Source organism: Sturnus vulgaris, chromosome 22, assembly GCF_052056855.1.
Source record: "Sturnus vulgaris isolate bStuVul1 chromosome 22, bStuVul1.hap1, whole genome shotgun sequence".
NCBI classification, from domain to species: Eukaryota; Metazoa; Chordata; class Aves; order Passeriformes; family Sturnidae; genus Sturnus; species Sturnus vulgaris.
In genome coordinates this window covers 5,128,299-5,147,757 of record NC_142264.1, presented here as the reverse complement: position 1 = coordinate 5,147,757, position 19,459 = coordinate 5,128,299, and the positions used below count along the sequence as shown (strand labels likewise).

At 48.8% G+C, this 19,459-nt stretch overlaps 1 protein-coding gene across 3 annotated transcripts; it reads right to left on the bottom strand.

Annotated features, from left to right (window-relative positions):
- Window positions 1-214: 214 nt before the first annotated feature.
- PTGES (prostaglandin E synthase) lies at window positions 215-19,182 on the bottom strand. Of its 3 annotated transcripts, none has more exons than XM_014873297.2 (4): window positions 18,973-19,182; window positions 5,640-5,840; window positions 4,172-4,254; window positions 215-2,316 (listed from the first exon to the last, which is right to left on the bottom strand). In XM_014873297.2, the coding sequence occupies exons 2-4, from the start codon at window positions 5,745-5,747 to the stop codon at window positions 2,067-2,069; spliced, it is 441 nt and encodes a 146-aa protein (XP_014728783.2). In that variant the 5' UTR covers window positions 5,748-5,840; window positions 18,973-19,182; the 3' UTR covers window positions 215-2,066. The 3 variants fall into 3 exon arrangements, with proteins under 3 accessions (XP_014728783.2, XP_014728782.2, XP_088033840.1); XM_014873296.2 differs by lacking the exon at window positions 18,973-19,182 and adding an exon at window positions 6,160-6,341; XM_088177714.1 differs by lacking the exon at window positions 18,973-19,182 and adding an exon at window positions 6,127-6,190.
- Between the last annotated feature and the right edge of the window lie 277 nt (window positions 19,183-19,459).

Genomic DNA, 19,459 nt, shown 5'->3' with positions numbered 1-19,459 from the left:
AATTCCCAGCTCTGCTGAATTTAAAGGATCAGCACAAATAATGCACACCTGGAAAAGAGGTTCCTCTGCAGGACAGGTGAGTGTAGGGGAAAGGGATTCTCTCTAGAAGTCCCAGGGCACTCCAGGCTCTACAGTGGGGTTTCACATCTTGCTGAGGATCAATCCTGCTGGGGCTGGACCCAGCTGCATCTGCTGCTCCTGAAGGAAGGATGTATCAGAGCACAATGATTTGTTTTTATTGGGAATGTTTGCTTCCTGCCACCAGGATGCATGTGCAGCAGCAGAGAAACATACAGGAGTTCAAGATCTTTTGCATCATGTGAGGCAGAAAAGACTTGTGAAGAAGGGTCTGTGTTACCCAGGCATCTGTGTGAAGGAGAAGTGGCCACGAGTGAATTGCTGAACCTGCAATCCTGCCCACCTTCCTTGAAGTGAGAGAGCGAAGAATTCCACTTCAAACTTCACCACACAGCTCAGCCTGAGGCCACAACAGCACTGGGATTGAGTTACTGGTACAGAAACTTCTACCCGAGCTGAGCAAAGGCTGAACATCAGTCTGAGCAGGTGTTCTCCCCAGTGAGGTCTCAGCAAGAGCATCTCTGAGGAGAGCAGAATCAAGAGGACAGCCTTACAGGTGGAAGGGGAATTTATTTTCTACTCATTCTGGCTTGCCCCTGTGATGTTATTCAGATTCTGTGTTGCCCTCAGAGGAGGGAGGAGGCACTGAAGAGCAGAGGTTTCCTCCTGCCTTCTCCTCCAGAGGGATGCTCCCTTGCTGCTGCTGGGAGCAGCCCCTGGCACCTGGGGACAGCTGTGTGGCAGAGGAGCTCGTGGACCTTTGTCACCATGCAATACCCTGGTCCCGGCCTCTCCTCTCCAACAAGACACTTTTGGGTGACACTGCAGAGAGCAATACTCCCTTCAAAGCCCCTCTGCTCATTTCCAGATCTTTCTGCAAACATCAGCTGGTCCAGGCTGTGAATGGCGTGGCAGTAGTGGACAGCAGGGAACAGCTGAAAGAAAACACCCCTAAGGCGATCACAGCACATTTCCCAAATAGCAACGGCCATTCTGCAACCAGAGAAAGGCTACAGAGGGGGAGAAACTCAGTCTGACGCCCTGGGGACATTTACAGGTATTAGTGGCATGTGGACTAGACGCCCTTTGGGAGAAAACTCTGTCTGTAAACCTGTTTCGTGCCAGCATTTTAGACTTTCCAGAAGTCCCAGAACTGTGTCCAGCAAATGTATCCAGGCTCTGTGTCCAGGGTAAAGGATTCCTGCTGGCTTCTCCAGGCATGTCGCTCTGCATCCTGCTGTGCTGGGGCTGAGCTGGAAAAGCCACAGCTGCTGCTGGCTGGGAGCTGCCAGGAGCTAGCAGGGTCCTGCCTGCAGTCAGGCTCCTGCCAGGGAGCTGTGTCCTGTGGCGTGAGAGGAGGTGGCACTGGGAGCACTGAATGCTTCAATGGCTTTCCAACATCACCCCTGAGATTTTGAATTCCCTGTTTCACTGCCTGGAAGTCACCTGCCTCCTGTCCTCCTTGGTGAGGAGGGAACCTAAGGGACTAAGTCCTAAGGGACTCACATTCTCACAGATGCACGTGGCTGGGCAGGAGAAGGATGGCTGCTTTATAACCTCTGCTACCAACCACATCTGCTGACTAAGAGGCTGTGGGACCCCCATGATTTTCCCTGCCTGATTCATGGGATATTCATGACCAGGAGGACAAGGCACATCTTCCCTGTCACAGCTCCAAACACAGAAAACCTTTCCTTCAATCACCCCTTCCTTGAGGGGTAGTCCATGTACTTTCCACCTCTCATGCTCAGCAGGAAAGAGAGAAACCTGCCTCCACATCCTCTTCCTGCATGTCCCTTCTCTCTCATGACTTCTCTGACATATTCTGATGGCAGTGGAATTTCATCAAGGCTGCACTGAACATCCTCAGGGTGCAGGTGACCTCCCTGGTGACATCTCTCTCACACGCACACGCACACACTCTCCCACTCACGGGGGGACCAGCAGATCCAGGATGAGGGGGTTTGGGTGGTTGGTCTCTCTGGTTGTTACCAGTATGGGGTGGTGGCCAGGAGGATCTGCAGGGCCATGGAGAAGCAGGGCAGCTGGGCCACACTGTAGGCCAGGGAGCGTGTGGGTGCCCTGAGGCGCAGGAGATAGGCAATGGTGTGGATGATCCGTCCTACACAGAAGATGAGGAAGTGGATCCTGGCCACTGTGGGACTGGGATCCAGCAGGGAGTAGACGGCTCCAAGGAAGAGGAAGGGGAAGATGTTCTCCATGTCATTACGGTGGGCCCTGAAAAACGAGATAAGGTTGTTCCTTCCCACTGGAATTCCCTGTTTTCTCTCATTTCTTCTAGCCAGAGTATGCATCCCTAGGTGTTGCTGAGTGTCTCCCCCATTGGATGGGGCAGACACAGCCCCCAAAAGCATCAGTTCTCCCTTACATAGAGGCAGGAGAATTTCACACTCTGTGTCTCTCCCTTGGGATGCTGAGCTCCTGAAACTTTCTCTCCATGACTGGGACGCCTTTGACACGGCAGATGACAGCTCGAGGGTTGGAGCATTCAAATAAACAAAGCAAAACACAGATCCTGTGAAGAGCTCCAAACTGGTGTGGTGCCAGCACGGCATGGCCCCAGATGTGGCCATGCTAAACAACAAAAGGCAGTTCCAGACCACAGCTTCTCCAGTGGAGAAACTCTCAGGATGAGAAGGTTTGTGGTTTCACCTCTCTCCATAAATGTATCCAAAGGGGATTGGGGAGGAGGGGCCCAACGACCCCCACACCGTGCCTGCAGCACTTGGGTAGGTGCCACAGTATGGCTGGAGGGGACACTGTGGCCATGTGGTGACACATCAGCACTGACGGGGCCAAACCCTGTGCTCCAGCTGAACATGAACCTGCCCGGGTGTCACAGCATCACTGCCACCACCCACAGCACTACTGAAACAGCATCTGCTCGTGCCATGAGGGTGGGTTAGGTCCCTCCTCCCCCAGGCATATTCTCTGAACAAACCCCAAGGACTTGGGGATTCAGCAGGGCTGGAAGGACAAATGGAAGAAGAAGGAAGAGAAAGGAGAGAGCTGAGAGGCAGCCAGGGGGTAAATGTCCTTCCCTGTTCTGTCCCTGCCCTGCACAGACCCTGGCTCTGCTCCTCTCCAGATACAGTCTGAGATGAAAAGCTGACGTTGCCCTTGCTCTGGGGAAACACCTTGGATTGAATGTGTCTTCTCCAGGGCTGCAAATAGAACAGCAAGGATGGACTCTGAGAGCTTTAGCTGCCAAAGTCAGATCCCAGGCTGTCCCAGATTTTGCTGCAGCTCCAGTTATTTATTTTTATGGAAGATTGTTTATTCTGACTAATCAAAAGAAGATTGTGATTACTATTTCTGCTATTATTTTCTTTTTGGTGGGAAGGAAATGGCTCATTTTTCATCCTTCTCCTCTCCCTGGCAGCCCAGCAATTAGGTGGCATTGGATATTTTCTAAAGCAAATGCTGGAGGCAGTGGGACATGAGCAATGAGGTCCCCACATGCAGCCCAGGGCTAGAGGAGAGCAGGGCACAGCTCCAGTCCCTTTCCTGCACATCACCAGCAATCCAGCCTAGTGCCTGGAGCACCTCCTTCAGTAAGGGGAACAGCAAATCAAGCCTAGGGCTGAACAACTCCATGTTTTACCTCTGAGCAACTGTGATTCTCACAGAAGAGGTGTAACATTCAGAGTTTGCCCAATCAGAGAGGCAAAAGTTATTGCAATCCTGTTCAGCCTCTTCCCAGATCCCGAAAAGGACAGCTGCCTACAGCACTGGGAGCAGTCACCTGTCCAAGCTGTGCAGGGATCTGGGGTCCTGTTGGAGCAGGACAAAAAGAGCCTTTGAGTGGGGTACGGGATGAGAGCCTGTGGGACTTTTAGCACCTAGAAAAGAGTTATTCAGAGCTGGATGTTGAACACAAACCCGGATCCTTGTCTTGCCCTTCCTCCAGTGCACACCATGCTCCTGTTAAAGATTAAACTGCTTTAGGGTCCCACAGCAGAGTATTACTTGATTAACGAGCCCTTCAGCTTCCCACTTCTTTGCCAGCAGCTGGTGCAGAGGGAATGTTGGCACCGGGAATGGTGGCACCGGGAATGGTGGCACTGCTCACCTGCGGCACCGCTCCACGTCCGGGTCCTCGCGGCAGAACTGCAACCCCCCATTGCGCAGGGCGTCCTCCGGGTTTGCAAATGCCTGCAAGAGAGAGGCCCCAGGGGCTTACAGTCCTCAGGAACCTCACAGGTAGAAGCTTTGCGCCCCTAATCTTGAAGTTCTGTGGGGATTTTTATCTGCCCCAATTTGTTACCACTCTTCATTAAAATGAGGATCACTGCACTTCTGTGCACACCGTCCTGGGGGTTAAACCCTGCACCTCCCTAGGAGTTTTCCTTGTTCTCCAAAAAACCCAATGCTGCCTGCTGAGCAGGTCCCAAATCTGAGGGTTTCAAGGGAGCTCCCACCTCACCCCTCCACTTCTTCCCATGAAACCCATTTAGAGGAGACTTTGCCAGCCAGCAAGATCACTGCTGGCAGAGAGCTTGAAGACATAATGCAGCCTCCAAAAGATAACCAGGACTGACAGATTAGAGAATATTCCCTGGCTGGTTTTCTGGCAGTGGCACTGTGTGGCTTTCCCATGGGAAAATGGGATCCTACACTGATAAAGTTAAAAATAAGAATGATTTGCACAAGCTCCCCACCTATGCTCAGAAGCTGTTTCTCAGGGACCTGGTTACATATGACAGCTTCATTTTCCAGCCTGGAAAGGGCCCTGGTGCTTTCTTTAATTATGTTAAAGCCCAAACTCTCCCAGGGCTGGAGCATCATTTAAAATCACAAGGGAAGAAGACAATTCATCAGTTACAATGATGCCACAGCACAGGGCATTTGTTTTCTATGAGAGAGCTGAAATGTCTCCTTCCCACTCTACTGATGCAGTCAGAAACTCCTCAAATACTTTAAAACAGATTTTACAGAAAGCTGAGTTTTACCTGGAATTGGGGTGAGGGTAATAAAAGTCCGGTTGGCCCCAACTCCTGGCAGCTGGGCCTCCCTGTATTTTCCCCCCTGATCAAGAATCATTTCCTCCAGCTATTGTTTTATTCCCCAGGACTTGCTGCTCTCCTGGAACACTCCTATAGCCAGTCAGCCTCCAAAAGCTCAAAAGCTTTCTGCTAAATTGCAAGAAAAAAGACCATTGCAAAGATTTCTTCTTAAACATTTTTTTTTCTTCTCCTTTTTTTTCCCCAGACTCTGCAAATTAACTGTAAACAGACTCTTTCTAGAAGCATCTCACCTGCTTGGCATTTTGGATCTGATTATTATTTAGATTAGGTTTCCAAAATTATAAACATCAAGCTACAGATGGTAGAAACAAACAAAAAGGGTCAAAGAGAAGTGAGATATTTATCTGCTGCAGCTATGAAACAAGTTTTGCTTTCAACTGAAGTCAAAGAAAACTCAGCTTGCTTCAGGAAATTTTTGTTGAACTTTAGAGGAATAAAACAAGAAAGAAAAGCCACAGAAACCCAAGCAAAGGACTAGAAAGGGAGGAGAGGGAAAACGAAACTGGATCTTACCTTCTTTCTGAGTCTCACTTGACCCGTAATGATGGCAACGACATACATTTTTAAAATCAAAATTGTGCTGTAGAACGTGAATGACAGGAACACTTTATTTTCCATCATTTTGGCAGAACGTGCTGCTCAGTCGCTTCAGCACCCAAAGCCAGGGGAGATCTTGGGCTGCCAGAGAGCTCCGCAGGAGAGAGGCAGGAACAGCTGCGTTTAAACACAACACAAATCCTCTCAATTTCTACCGAAAGCCCGCAGCCCCTGTACCCCCCGCCAGGCTGCCGGGACAGAAAGGAAACCCCAGCCAGCACATGGAACAGGCTTCCAGTGCTCCTCACACCCTGGCACCAGCAGCTCCCCGCGGAGGAGCTGCCCCCAGCCAGGGGACATCACCCTCGGGAGGGGAGGGCTGGCTCTCAGCTTAACCTCCGACCTCCTTCAAGCAGCGCAGCCCGACCCCGTCCCAGCTCCCCGCGTGTGCCCCGAGCCGCACCGAGCATCCCTCGCCCGGCCGGGCACTGCTCACCCGCACAGCGCAGCTCTTCAGCCGTGGCAGGAGGAGTTAGGGAGAAGGTGAGCGCCTGCCCCAGCCGCCTCCAGCCCTGTACTGGAGCCCACTCCTCCCGGGCCGCGCTTCCCGTCCCGCCCAGTGCTGGCTGAGCATTCACTCCCATGACAGAGGCAGCCAAGCCTTTCCTACAGATCCACCTGCCGGGGGATGGACAGGGGACAGAGCTGTCCCTTGGCCCACCAGCGCCCACCACCCGGCAGCCTGGGCTGCCCCCGCACCCCTGGCTGGGAGGGGAGCCCCGGGAATGACCAGCCTGGAACCTGGAACCAAACCAGGCGTGTCTTGGACCGCAAAGCCCCAAAACGGCAAGAACTGAAGAGCTGCCTGCCCGCCCCAAAGTCACCTCTCCTGGTTTTCTCCAAGAGGATGAATCAAGGCACCCAGATGGAATTTTGTCCTTGGTCTAGAAGTGCCATGTGAATTTGGAGCTGGTTTTTCCTCAGCCATCACACGTTGAGGAATAAAGAGTGGGATCTCAGCCGCTGCAGGCAGCTCCCCCAGTGCTAGCAGCAGCAAACCTCAGGGAGCCAGAGGCGTTGGGGCTGGCAGGAGCTCTCCAAGTTTATTAGAATGAAAGGGCTGGATTTAGTGTTCACTTCCTTAACAGAGAAAAAAGAAAAAAAGAAAAAAAAAAAGAAAGGAAAATACTTAAATACTTATTTCAGGAAAATAGAAAATTCTTTGCATTTGCCTCTGGATCTTCCTCATGGCCGTTCTGCCCTAGTGCTGCAAACCCAAAGACACTCCACTGCTCCATGCAGTGCGCTGGCTCAACCCCATGACATCCAAGTGTGCAGGTGGAAGCACAAAGCAGTGAAGAACATGCAAAGCCGGACGTGCAACGGGACCCACAGTGCAAGCATAGAAACTGGATGTAGCTCCTGTGGTTTGTGTTGCCATGGCATGGGGGCAAATATGGAGTGCAGGTCACGTTACCCAGAAAAGTTTTGACAAACCAAAACCTTCTACCAAGAAATATTCTGTACAACACACCCACAAATAACGGAAGATTTGATCACAGTTGGCAGCACCTTGCACTATAGTGGTTAATAAGGTGTAAAAGGCTCCCAGTTTCATATCTAACTGGCAGACAAGAATTTTACTTGAAATTCCAGGAACAGTTTGACAGATTTGCCCGCCTCTCCCACCCCACTAGAATCATCTTTTGGTAAGTCTCAGATATGCTGAGTGTTAACCTGGAAATTAACATTGTGATTGTCATTGTTTTGTTAATGCTCTATAAAGCCACCCTGCAGTTCAGGCATTTATCATGGGCAATCCAAAAGAACCATATATGTTACATCCAATACATTGTGCTATTCCTGAACCCAGCTGGCTCTTTTGAATATAAGCAGACCTGTAGTTCACAGACTATTCATGCACATGGCTTGGGGCGTTATAGCAAGGTTTTTTCAGCAGTGCAGAGAGTCTTTTAAAACCTCAAGCACTTGGTTTTAAGGGGGAGGTACTTGCAGCTGGTCACCACCACCCTGGCGTCGGGGAGGCTGCAGAACAAGTCCTGGAACAGCCCAGTGTGGAGCTCTGTGGCCTCTGGCAGGCTGCTTTCCTGGGGGTGGGAGCAGGGACACCAGCACACGCAGCAGCCATGTGGATTCAGACTCTGTGGTAAGAGCTGGGGTGTTCACCAGCAAACTACCCACAAACGTATCCCTGGAGCTCAGCACAGTATTATAAACATCTTAATGCCAAGTATAAGTAGACAGTGGCAAAGCCACATCCCAGACACTGCTCCCTCCCATCCCTCTTCTCCACAGCTGGTGATAGGATTCAACCCATAGCAGAGAAGACCTCGGCGCCCAAGGACTGGGGTTATGCAGGGCCAGACCAGCCCCACAGCATGGATGAGACATTCTCCAGCAGCCCCTTCTCCCAGGAGCCTGGGAGAGGGCAGGCAGCCAGACCCTTCACCAACACATCACACCCTCCATCCAGCAGCTCCAGTTTTTACCAGCTGACGATCCAGTCCACGGGATCTTCGGCAGTGAGACCTTTTTCCTTCATGCACCTTCTTCCTCTCCCAAGGCAGACAACACCTCGCTGAGCAGCAGGAATATGCACCTGCAGACAAGCCAGGACTCCTCCTGCCAGCCAGCCAGACTTCTCCTCTTTGGCATAGTTCAAACACTGGCAAGGAGCCTTGGACAATTTGCACAAGCAACTGGCACAAATTTACATTGAATGGAGAGATCAGGAAGCATACCTTGTTTAGGGATAAGCCCTCGGGGCAAACTCAGGTGTGGATGTGTTAATTTTTAAAGTGGTTTTTTTTCTGTGTGTTTATGCATTTCATACCCCTTTCACTGTTACACAGAGTGGAGCTCCAGAGGGGAGGGTTATGGATGGGGATGAGGAGCAGAAGATGACTGCAAAGGCAGTGTAATGCTCCTGGGATCCCAGGTCCTTTCCAGTTTACCAGGCTCAGGGGTCTCGTGCTGGGTAGAACACATCCACTCTTGCACCTTCCTGGCTTTTGAGACCCAAGGCAATGCAGCTGCCGGAAGCGTGTTCAACCATCCCATTAAGCCATGCGGAAGCAGGCTGTTAATATTAATAGTTTGATCCTCCTCCACAGATCACATCCTGCCAGGACAGAACCCTTGCCTGAAGAAGACCAGGTCCTAATGGCAGTATGTCTTTAAACTACAAGTCAAGCCTTAAAACCTTGAGCACCAGAGGTCTCAATCCAGGACAAGATCTACCTAAACCAAACATAGCTAGCCAAAAACACTGCTTTTTCTGAGAAATTATTAATAAAAATCCATGTGAGGTTTTGAAAGATTAGGTTGTCAGGTTAGACTGACCTTAGGAGCTGTAGGGAAAAAATGCAGCATTTTGCTGGAGGAGGAACTCAACTGTAGGAGGCAGAAGGAATGAAAACTTCATGGGAGGTGCTCAGGAAAAGTACTTAAAAATAAAAGCCTGTAAAAGCAATTCTGCTTTGGTAAAATTATGGAATAAAAATTACCCTCAATTCCCATACAGGTTATTTATTTGACCAGCTGAATTACGCTACAGTGTTGTGACTACATTTTTCCACTCTTGTTATGCTGGGGAATTTCCTGGTGGCAGCAAAAGGAGAGGATTGGTTCAGTTGGTTCAGTGGAGCACTGGCATGTCCGCTGGTGTGGCACAGCCTGGGCTCCACCCTGATCCCAAAGGGAAGCCGACACTTGGAGCAATTACAGCTCAGATTCTTTCCCCACAGCTGGGGTTAAGCAAAGAGCCTGCTCCAGGCTGGAGGAGAGAGGCAGGTGGGTGGCACTTCTCCAGCATGCTTCCACATGCTGGTGGAAAAGGTGCAGAGCCCAGCTGGGATTTTGTTTGCCCTGGGCCCACAGCTCAGCCCAGGAGCTGAGCTACATTCTCAGCTTGTTCCAGTGCTACCGTGCAACACTGGGGCCCTTCTTCTCTGCCATTTCTTCCTGCTGCTCCCAGCACAAAGCCTTGGAGCCTACACACACCAGTGATCTCCTGCGCCCATCCTGAGAAACCCAGCTGCCAAGGGAGGCTGTGCTGTGCTGGCTCATCAAACACGATGAGTTTTCAAGTAAAGGCATGAGTGTTTTCGCTGTTTATTAGTGAGAAGGGTGCTCCACCTGCGTTCTCAGTCTGCACAAAAGCTCCCACTACCATGACGCACCTTCCATGGATCTGTGAAATCCTCTTGCTTCACCTGCAGCTCCCTATCCCCAGACTCCTGGGCTCCTCATGCTTGTTTCAGCGAGCAGGACACAGAGGATACTGCAAAATCAGTAAGCACTGGAACCACCAGCATCTCCAGCATTAACATCTATTGTGGTTTGACACTGGCCAAATGCTAGGCACTCATAAAAGTCGCCCACTTGCCCTCCCCTACCACAGCTGAGCAGAGGAGAGAGAAAATTAATGAAGGCTTCATGAGTTGAGATAGACTGAGAGAAAACATTCCAAAGGTAAAATAAGTTCGGCTTAGAGGTACAAAGTGAATTTATTCCTAACAAAATCAGAAGAGAATAATGAGAAATAAAATAAGCCCCTAAAAGCACTTTTTCTTCCCTCCTTCCCACTGACAGTGTGGAAAGACAGGCCATGGGAGTTTTGGTCAGTTCATCACCCAAGATTTTCTTCCACTGCTCAGGGAGAGAAGCTGTTCCCCTGTGAGACCATGGAGTCCCTCCCATGGAATATAGTTCTCTGTGAACTCCTCTAATGTGGGTCCACTCTCACGAGCAGCAGTCCTCCCAAAACTGCTGCAATGTGGGTCACTCTTTCTTGGGGTACAGTCCTCCAAGGACAGACTGCTCCAGCCTGGGAACAGAGGCCCCTCTCTCTACCAGATCTCACACTGGATCACAGCCTCCTCCAGGCATCCACTTCCTCTGGCATGGGCATCTCCCCCACTGGCTGTGAGTGGATCTCTGCATCCTTCATGGATCCCCATGGCTGCAGGGGCACAGCTGCTTCACCGTGGTCATCACCACAGACTGCAGTGGAATCTCACCTCCAGCACCTGAAGCACCTCCTCCCTCTCCTTCTCCACTGACCTTGGTGTCTCCATGTTGTTTCCCTCACATGTTCTCACATCCTCCTCTTCTCTGGCTAGAAAAAACTGTGTCCCTCATTTTGCTTTGATTTTCTTCTTAAATATGTTATCACAGAAGTGTTACCATCATCTCTAATTTGCCCAGCCTTGGCCAGCAGCATGTCCATCTTCAGAACCATCAGAGGAAGCTTCTCACACCTTCTCACAGAAGCCACCTCTGTGACCCCCCTCCCACCAAAAACCAGGCAGAGGAGAACACAGCATCTCAGGAAACAACTGGGATGCTTCAGCCTTTAGCAAACTCAGGCAGATTTTGTCTGGTTTGCATTTTAAAAGTGACAGTACTGGCTGCAGCTCTCTGAGATGCCTCAGGCATGAGGAATGTACGATCAGACTCTCCTAAATTGTCCTTCACACTCAGAAGAGCAGATGCCTGCAGCAGGAGAAAGCCATCAGGAGAGGCCCAGGGAAGGGGCAGGCGTGTGGTGGCTCTGAGTCTCAGGCAGAGCAGGGAAGTTGTTGTTTCTCAGCCAGTCCCAGGGAATAGGCCCAGGGCCAAAGTGAGAGGCAGTGGCACGTCCTCCTGCCTTTTTCCTGCAGTTCCATCCACCATCCTTTTCTGCCTGCTCCAGGGCTGCTGCCCTGCTCCCGGCCTCTCTCCTGCCCCAAACTGTCATACCCACCCTGGCTGCAGAGGAGTCACTGTGTCCTCTGCTGCTGTGACACTGCAGAGACACTACAAGAGAGACCATCAGGCTATGGGTGTGTGGGAAGTAGATTATTTTCTCTTATTCTGAGCCTCACATGGATTCATGCCTGGGCTTTCTCTTAGAGGAAATAATTCCTTGGCTATGCTGCTCTGTGCCTTCAGGGATGAAACCCCGCTGGGAGAGGGGCTGAGGGAAGTTATTTCTCCTCTCTCCTGCTCTCTCCCTCTGTCTCAGCTGGTTTAATTGCTGGCTTTGGGGAGAGCTGCACCTGCCACTGCTGATACCAGGTAAAGTTGGGAGATGGGGTGTGGGGAAGCCGTGTCTCTCTCCCTCTCTCCCTCAGCCACACCTCAGTGTCTCGTGATGTGTTTTGCTTCCCAAGAACCAGATCCCATCAGCTGTAAACAACAGGCAGAAACCACTTGTGTTGCTGCCCAAAAAGAGGGGGTTTCCCTGCCAGACTGGGAGAGTAGAGGAACAAATTACTGCCAAAAATGTCAGAATTTGGAAACATTTCCTAGACTTCAAGCATTTGCAAAACTATAATGTAGATGCAGATTCCTTGGTGGGGTGCTCATAAACAAGAGCAAAGGTAAAGGATGCAGCATGGTCCGGCCTTCACATGCTGGGTTGTGGAGAGATGGGAATCAGGGCATGGGAATCACAGCATTAAGAGCCCTGGCTCACTAACAGGGCTGGGAGAGGAAGCAAATGTGTTCTCTGATTCCAGCCTTATGGAGACCTGACATTCAACAGCAATGCGCAGCTTCAAGGTGGAAAGTAGAAAACAAAGCTCTTATTTCCTGGGCTGTTAACCCTGCCTTGCAACTCAGCAAGAACAGGTCGCAGAGCTTGTCAATTTTGAAGTCTTTTAAGCCCTGCTTTCACCAGATAGGCATTTTCAAGTTCTCACAGGACAAGAGGGAATGGAAAGGTCAGCACATCATTGCCTGTCCCTGACCCAAGCTGAGAGTGGCTACACCATCCTGGTGAAACCAGCTCCAAGGAGAGCCTTCATTCATGGCTTTGCCACAGAGCTTCACCCACCACAAAGTTTTGCAAAGCAAAGAGCTTATTTTTAAACCCCCGAGTTCTCTGTGTGCCCTCCATCACCCCCAAATTAAACAGCAGCATTTCCTCCCACCCTCCTGCATAGGTCATGTTGTCTAGATCTCTTTAGCACACACAGATCTCCTAAGTGCTATCACTTTGCAATGTCCTGGGGAGCAACTGGGCTTCCTAGAGCAGATCAGGACCTCCTTCCCATAAGACCTGACTCAGGCAGAAGCAGAGCTGCTCGGTAATTTGAGGTTTTATGAGTCAAGTCATTGTGTCATTGTTCCAGACACATCCTAAAACTTTCCCTTTTTTCTGCACTGAGTCATGAACAACATTTCTTTTGGGCTTGCTTTTAGGCAAAAAGGTGGTCTGGGTTTCAATTCTGATGTTGTTAATAAACACCCCTCACTAACAATGCTAAAAACACCCTCCCCACAATCAGCCTGGAAAGCAGGGAGCAGTTTAGCTGTGTTATTTACAGCCACCTTGCCTGGAAGCTTTCTATTGTGCTATTGTCTCAGTTGGCCTCTTGCTCATAGCAAGACACAGGCAGTATGACCTGACTTTATCCAGAGCAGAATTTGGATTGAATGATGCAAAGAAGTAGAAAAACCTCTCCACTCTACTCTACAGGCAGTGATGCTTGGGCTAACCATCCTAAGTTTTCTTCTCTGCCTGAATGATCCATTAGCAGGAGTCCAGGAGCCTGTGCAGGTCCCATGTATTGATTACTCTACTGGTTCTCAACCTACATCCTCATGTCCACGATGTTCCCAGAAATCTGCTCCACCCTATGTTTATGCAGCTCTGAACCCCCCCATGGGGGAATACAAGCGTTTTGCAATGTTTTACAAAGCAGCAGAATGCATCTCTTTAGCACAGCAGTTAATAGTTTGTTAATAGTGCCACTGACTGAGACAAGAATGAACAAGTTCCTCCATTAGCAGGAGAGAAGATGGATCCCAGCTGTGGAAAGGCTGTAGGGACAAGAGCCTATGGGATGCTACATTAGCGGGGCTAGAGGTGTCCCACAAGGAGAGCTGGACGTCAGGAAGGGGCAAGGAGCTGTGCTGCACCACTACTGCAGTGGGGGAAGTTGGTGTGAATGTTCAGTGGTGGAAGGAACCATGAGGGAGGCTCTTGCAGGGTTGTATCAGCCGTGGGACACGCTGTGGTTTCAAGGTAGGATGTGCCTCTGTGGGAGACAGCAATGGATTGAGGCTCTCTGGTCCCGTTCACCCTGATTCATCCAATCTTCAGAACTCAGAGATTAACTTAAACTCTGAATCACAAGGCTTAATTCTCTTTCTTGTAAATTTTTTGTCATACATGAAGGTAATGTTTGATAATTACATGCGTCAAGTCATCGTCCAAACTGTTAAAATGAAATTACTTCTCATGACAATTAAGTTCCATAATGGAACACAATTTAAACAATAAGTTCCATAATGAAACACAATTTAAATTAAGATGATGATGATAATAAAATTAATAATAATATTTTTATGGGATCTCCTTTCCCTCTTGTTCATGTCACAGACAGATACACAGGGGAATTAAGAAGAACAGCAGCTCTTGCCCAGGTTTGCCTAGCATTCTCGTCCTTTGAAACATGTCTATGAAAGTACCTCTTACTCAGCTTTACTACAGTCCCATTCACTTTCATCTCTCTTCAAAGGAGATTTCTCCATGCTTTTGATTATCTCAGTCATACTTTCATATTTCCCTCTATGCTGAAGCAAGCAGATGACCAGCACATGACTGCCAACTGCCAACCCCTTGCACTTCAAACGCCCTTCAACCCCCTAAAAGCTCATTTTTCTTTTAAATGCCACAAGTCCTCACTGAGGGGTCTAGACTGACTCCAGACCAAGTTATTTAATACTCTAGAGGGGCTACTCCCAAAGTGTAGGAATTTCAGCAATGTTATATAGAAGACAGCCCTGGGACACTTCACCACTATCGAGCATTAGATCTGGCTGCTCATCCCTGCTCCTTTGGGGCCTCTCTGTATCCTCCAGCCAATCTCCTCTTTTTCTGTGCTGTTAGCATGGACCTAACATTGTTCTTTGCAGAGAACATTCTCTTCTTTTCAACTCATTCCAGCTTCCTGTTGGCCACAGGGTTCCCAACTCTCAACTACACATTTTAACAATTGCTGGAAACCGGAGTCCTGCAGGGAACCTTTTATTTTAGCAGAGTACATTTTTTGTCCAGTTAGATAAAATATCTCCTGGAAAAAGAACCTAACAGTTTTAGATCCCTTCCTTTATTTAACATTGAGGAATGTGTATGGAGATGATACTTTACAGGTCATTCAGAGTAAGATTAGAGGCATAAATTAACAGGTCCTCAGGCAATGACATTCTGATGTCCAAACCACAGAGAGGGACAGACCTGGTGGAATTTCCAGGAAGCCTTACTGGTCTCCACAGAAATCACCGAATCCCTTCTTGCTCAGGAGACCTGACTGCTGGTACCTGCAGTTCTCTGATTACTGATCCCCTCTGAGGCTCTCCAGCCTGTGCTGCCCTTTGGCCTTGGCTGGCACACTGCCTGCTGCTCTTCCTTGGCCCTGAAACCAGCTGGGAAGTACCAGCCTTGCTCCATAACCTCCACAGCACTGCAAGGAGTCCAGACCCATCGTCTCTGAACAAATGGGGAAGTTATTGTAGCAACAAAGAGTCATTTTCCCCTTATGAACCTACTTGGTCCTCAGAGTGAACTGCTAGAGCCGATTAAAACCAGGCAGAAGTCTTTACTTGGGCATGAACTGAAGATGGAGCAGAGAAAGCAGAGGCACCAGACAGAAGCTGCCTTGCAAGACTAATTTTAGTGACCTGTGTTTATGGTTCTTCCACAGGAGATGGATGCAAGAGCAGGGTGTTAGCTTTGCTAAACCCCAAGCCAAACACAGCCTCTGCTTCTGGTCCAACCCAAAACCTTTTAAATCCTCTTTCACCTAAGGGTCCAAAACCATTGGATGTGGCTGTCTGGTTAATAACACCACCACCTTTATGCTTTGGATGAGATACGAGCGAGTCACCACATCAGAACCCATGACTGGAGTGAGGACACAGCATTACTCATGCCCTACTCTTCCTGTAGAATCCTCCCACACCATGTGTACACGGTGTCTTCTTATTTCATCCAGCTGAAGTTCCATCTCTTTCACACCGTTTCTATCCCTAAATTACTATTTACAACAGAATTCTATTGAAGATAGAATATGGGCTAAAGTTTCCCTATTATTTCTTGTTCTTTCAGTGAGAACTATTGCTACACAGGCAAACATGAGACCTACTCTGCTCCAAGCCAGCCTGGAGAACAAAAACAGAAATTCCTGGAGACAAGCCAAACAGGAACACTCTGCAATTTCAAGTTCTGGGCTCAATTTTAAAAACAAGAGTAAAAACCAAAGGCAGGATCAAGGCAGGTGAAGTTTAACTCTCACAGTGTCCCCATCTTATCAGTGAGCATCTACAGCACAAGGTTTAATTCTCTTTCTTGTGGATGTATTGTCATAAATGATGGGAACGTTTGATATTTACATACTAAGTTCACTGTCCACACCATTCAAGCTAAACTACAAGTTTAGACAATAAGTTCCAAAATGAAACAAAATCTGAATTGAGACAATGAGGATAATAATGATGATAATGATAATTATTATTATGATAATCATTATAGTAATATTTTTATGGGGTCTCCTCCCTCTCTTGTTCATGTCATGGAGAGACAAGCACAGGATTAGGAACAGAAGATGTGACTAAGCCAGTGTTTCTGGAGCTGGGTGAGAGCACCTTGACCTGACCCCAAATGCAGTTCCCAGATCTAATCACTAAACCACAGAGGATGTCTGCGCCAGGAATGTTTAGTTTACAAGTCAAAACAGAGCCTAACTGCCAGCATGGATAGCCCATCCACTGGGTCTATCCTACCATTTAATATATTATTCATCTTAATCTTGCATGACACAGGCCTTGAAATCAGAGCCTGGAGGCCAGAAGGGGTGAAAAGGCAAGGTTGATGAATGGTAAAGCAACGTCCACACCCTGCTTTGCTTTCCTGAGTTCCTGCCCTGAGGATGCCTCCCTCATCTGCCAGCCCAGGTGGATTTGCATGGTCCAGTGGAGACTGCTGCTTCTCTGCACCTGGCTTTGGGTGTTGCCATTATCGTGAAATCATAGAACCATTCAGGTTGGACAAAACCTCTAGGATCATCAAATCTAACCCTTAACCACCCATGTTCACCACTAAACCACTTCCCCAAGTGCCACATCCACATGACTTTCGAACATTCCAGGGAGGGTGAACCAGACCCTGAGCTTCTGTGTCCTCCTGCCCTGCAACAGCAGACACTCAAAGCAGCCCATAAAACACCCACCTGAGCCCCAGTGTCTCAACTCTGGTAGTTAACAGTAGTTAACCACTAGTTAAACTCTTAAGAGCAATTTTCTCCAAGCTACTTCTAAACTTCTTTATTCTGGGCACCAAAGTATGAGACTGGAGAGTGTCCAGGATACAAAAGTCCCGTTGAGAAATGGATACCTGTGAAGATCACTCAAGTACAGATTTAAAAACTCTTCCCTTCAAAGCCTGTGGCAGTTCTGGCAACTCCTGTTCCTATGAACATAAACCTCTGATTCTATCCAAAGCCAAATGGCTGCCCCACTCCATCCCTTCTGCCTCTGGAACACACCGTGGCCTGTGGGGGAACAGAGCTATTTTGGCTGCCAGGCACTTAAATAATTCCTTGTGTTTGTTCTGAGAAAGACCATCTCCATCCAGCATTGCTTGATGGAGTTGATGTGTGAAAGATCAAGCAGGTTATAGCACCGGGACTCAGTCCAGAAAGAGCGGAGAAATGTTCTGCCAGCATTGTCACCTTGTGCTTATCTATAAAACATTCCATTTCCAGCAAGTTCCCACGGTAGGCAAGAAATGTGAGACGGCAGCTTCCCTCACCCACAAGCTTAAACACCTTCCTTCCCCTGCCTCTCACTGCCATTCCTACCAGCTAACACGACCTGTGTAGCTCCACCTGCTGCAAACCCCTCGGGATCAGATTAAAAATCCCATTTGTCTCCCTCTGCAGACCTGTCAGCGTTCACCACAGCCAAAGGGCACCGGCAGCATTGACAACCCCTGCTCGGTCCCAGCTGCTCTGGGGAGGAGCTGTGCCGGTGCAGACCAGGGACAGCTCTGGCCTGAAGCACCTCAGCATCCCAGCTCTGCTTGGTCCTGTTCACCCTGCTGGAACAGCATGATGAGACTCTCTCTCTGATTGCAGCCTAGGCTCAGGGAAAAGGGCTTTGAGATTGGGCATCCAGACACGTTTTTCTTGTTGTAGGGAAGAACCTCTCAATGGAATTTTTCAGAGACAGCAACCAGAACAAAATCCAACCCTCTTGGTACCTCAGAATTTCACAAGGGTTCAGAGATGATCAAAGGAATTATTTCCCAATAGCAGATTTACTCGACAAGTATATAATGTTCTATTTCACTCAGATCCCAAGCTCCATCCAAGTCCCCGTTGGACTGTCCCTCTTCACACAGCACAGCACCACACACTGACCCAAGGGACTCTGTGATTTTGTACCCTAGATAAGGATTTTGAAGCCTGTCCAAGCTGAATCACGGTTCAAGCTCTTGAGTAAATATTTCAGTGACAAAACAGAATTGTTAAACCCTTTGCTATGAACTACCATGTTAAAAAAACCCCCAAACTTTCATCATCCGCAAACCTCAATTTTCCTACCTGCAAGAGAAGGATGATGGCTCTTGGCTCCCGGGGTGTTTCTAGGATTAGACAATGTCTGCTCAATCTACATTAATGTAGATTTTGGTATTTTGTGTTATTGCTCCTGTCACATTACAGAAAGGTCAAGGAACATTCCATGAGTCAGAGCATTTCCACAGCATTAGTGTAGTCCTCAGAGCTTAGCCAGGCTCTGTATTTGGATAAAGCCCACCACAATACCACTCTTTAAAGATCCCAACATACGTCAGAGTGGCAGCCCTTTCCTGTCACTGCCTCATCTCTGTGTTTAGGATAAGCAGCACTTGGAAGATGATGCTGAAATTAAAGCAGGGAAAGAAAACAAAGCAAAACCACACATACAGGGCAGGGGGAGGGGCGTATAGAAAAAGGGTAAAAAGAAAGGAAAATCTTCTCAGAAAAACTCAGGCCATTAGAGAACATCCAGCCAGAGTCAGAAGGCAGGGAAAGATTATGTAGAAATGAATGTAGGGAAAAGTGAGTCTCCCAGCTCTTCTTCTTCAGTTAGAAACCTTCAGCAGGAACCTCCTGCCAGCCCAGCACCTCATGTAGAACAGCACATTTCCAAACATTTCATAAAACACTTGGAAATATTGAGGACCTTATATATCCTCCAACAAAAATACAAAGTTTTTCCGGGGAAAGCATTGATTCATTGATCCTGCAATCCTTACCTGGAAAACTTTTTCACTCCATGAACTGAAGATGGGGCTGCAGCCCTGATTCCTAGCACCCTGTCCCCTGGCTGGAGACATTTTCCTTGGCTCACCAGCCAGCGGGGAGATCTGCTGCCTTATGATGGAAGAGCCCTGCTAACCAGCCAAGTCTCAGACTCTCTGAGCTCTCTGCCACAGAGCTCAAAGCGAGCCAGCTCAAAGTCCTGAAAATGCTGACTTTAAACCAATCAAACTGCAGGTGGCAGGAAATTCCAGCACACCGGAAGCAGCGTCAAACCAGGCAAAAATCTCATCTGAGACTTTTTGTCTCCCCACCCTTGGCCTTGAGTACTCCATCTCTGCATCCCTTATCTCTTGCTTTGCAACACAGATGCCCCATCTCCTCTGCACCCTCTACCACAACAGCTTTAACACCCCAAATTACCCACTGCAAACACCCTATATATCCTCCAGCTCATAACACTGATCCCCAAATTTCTACAGT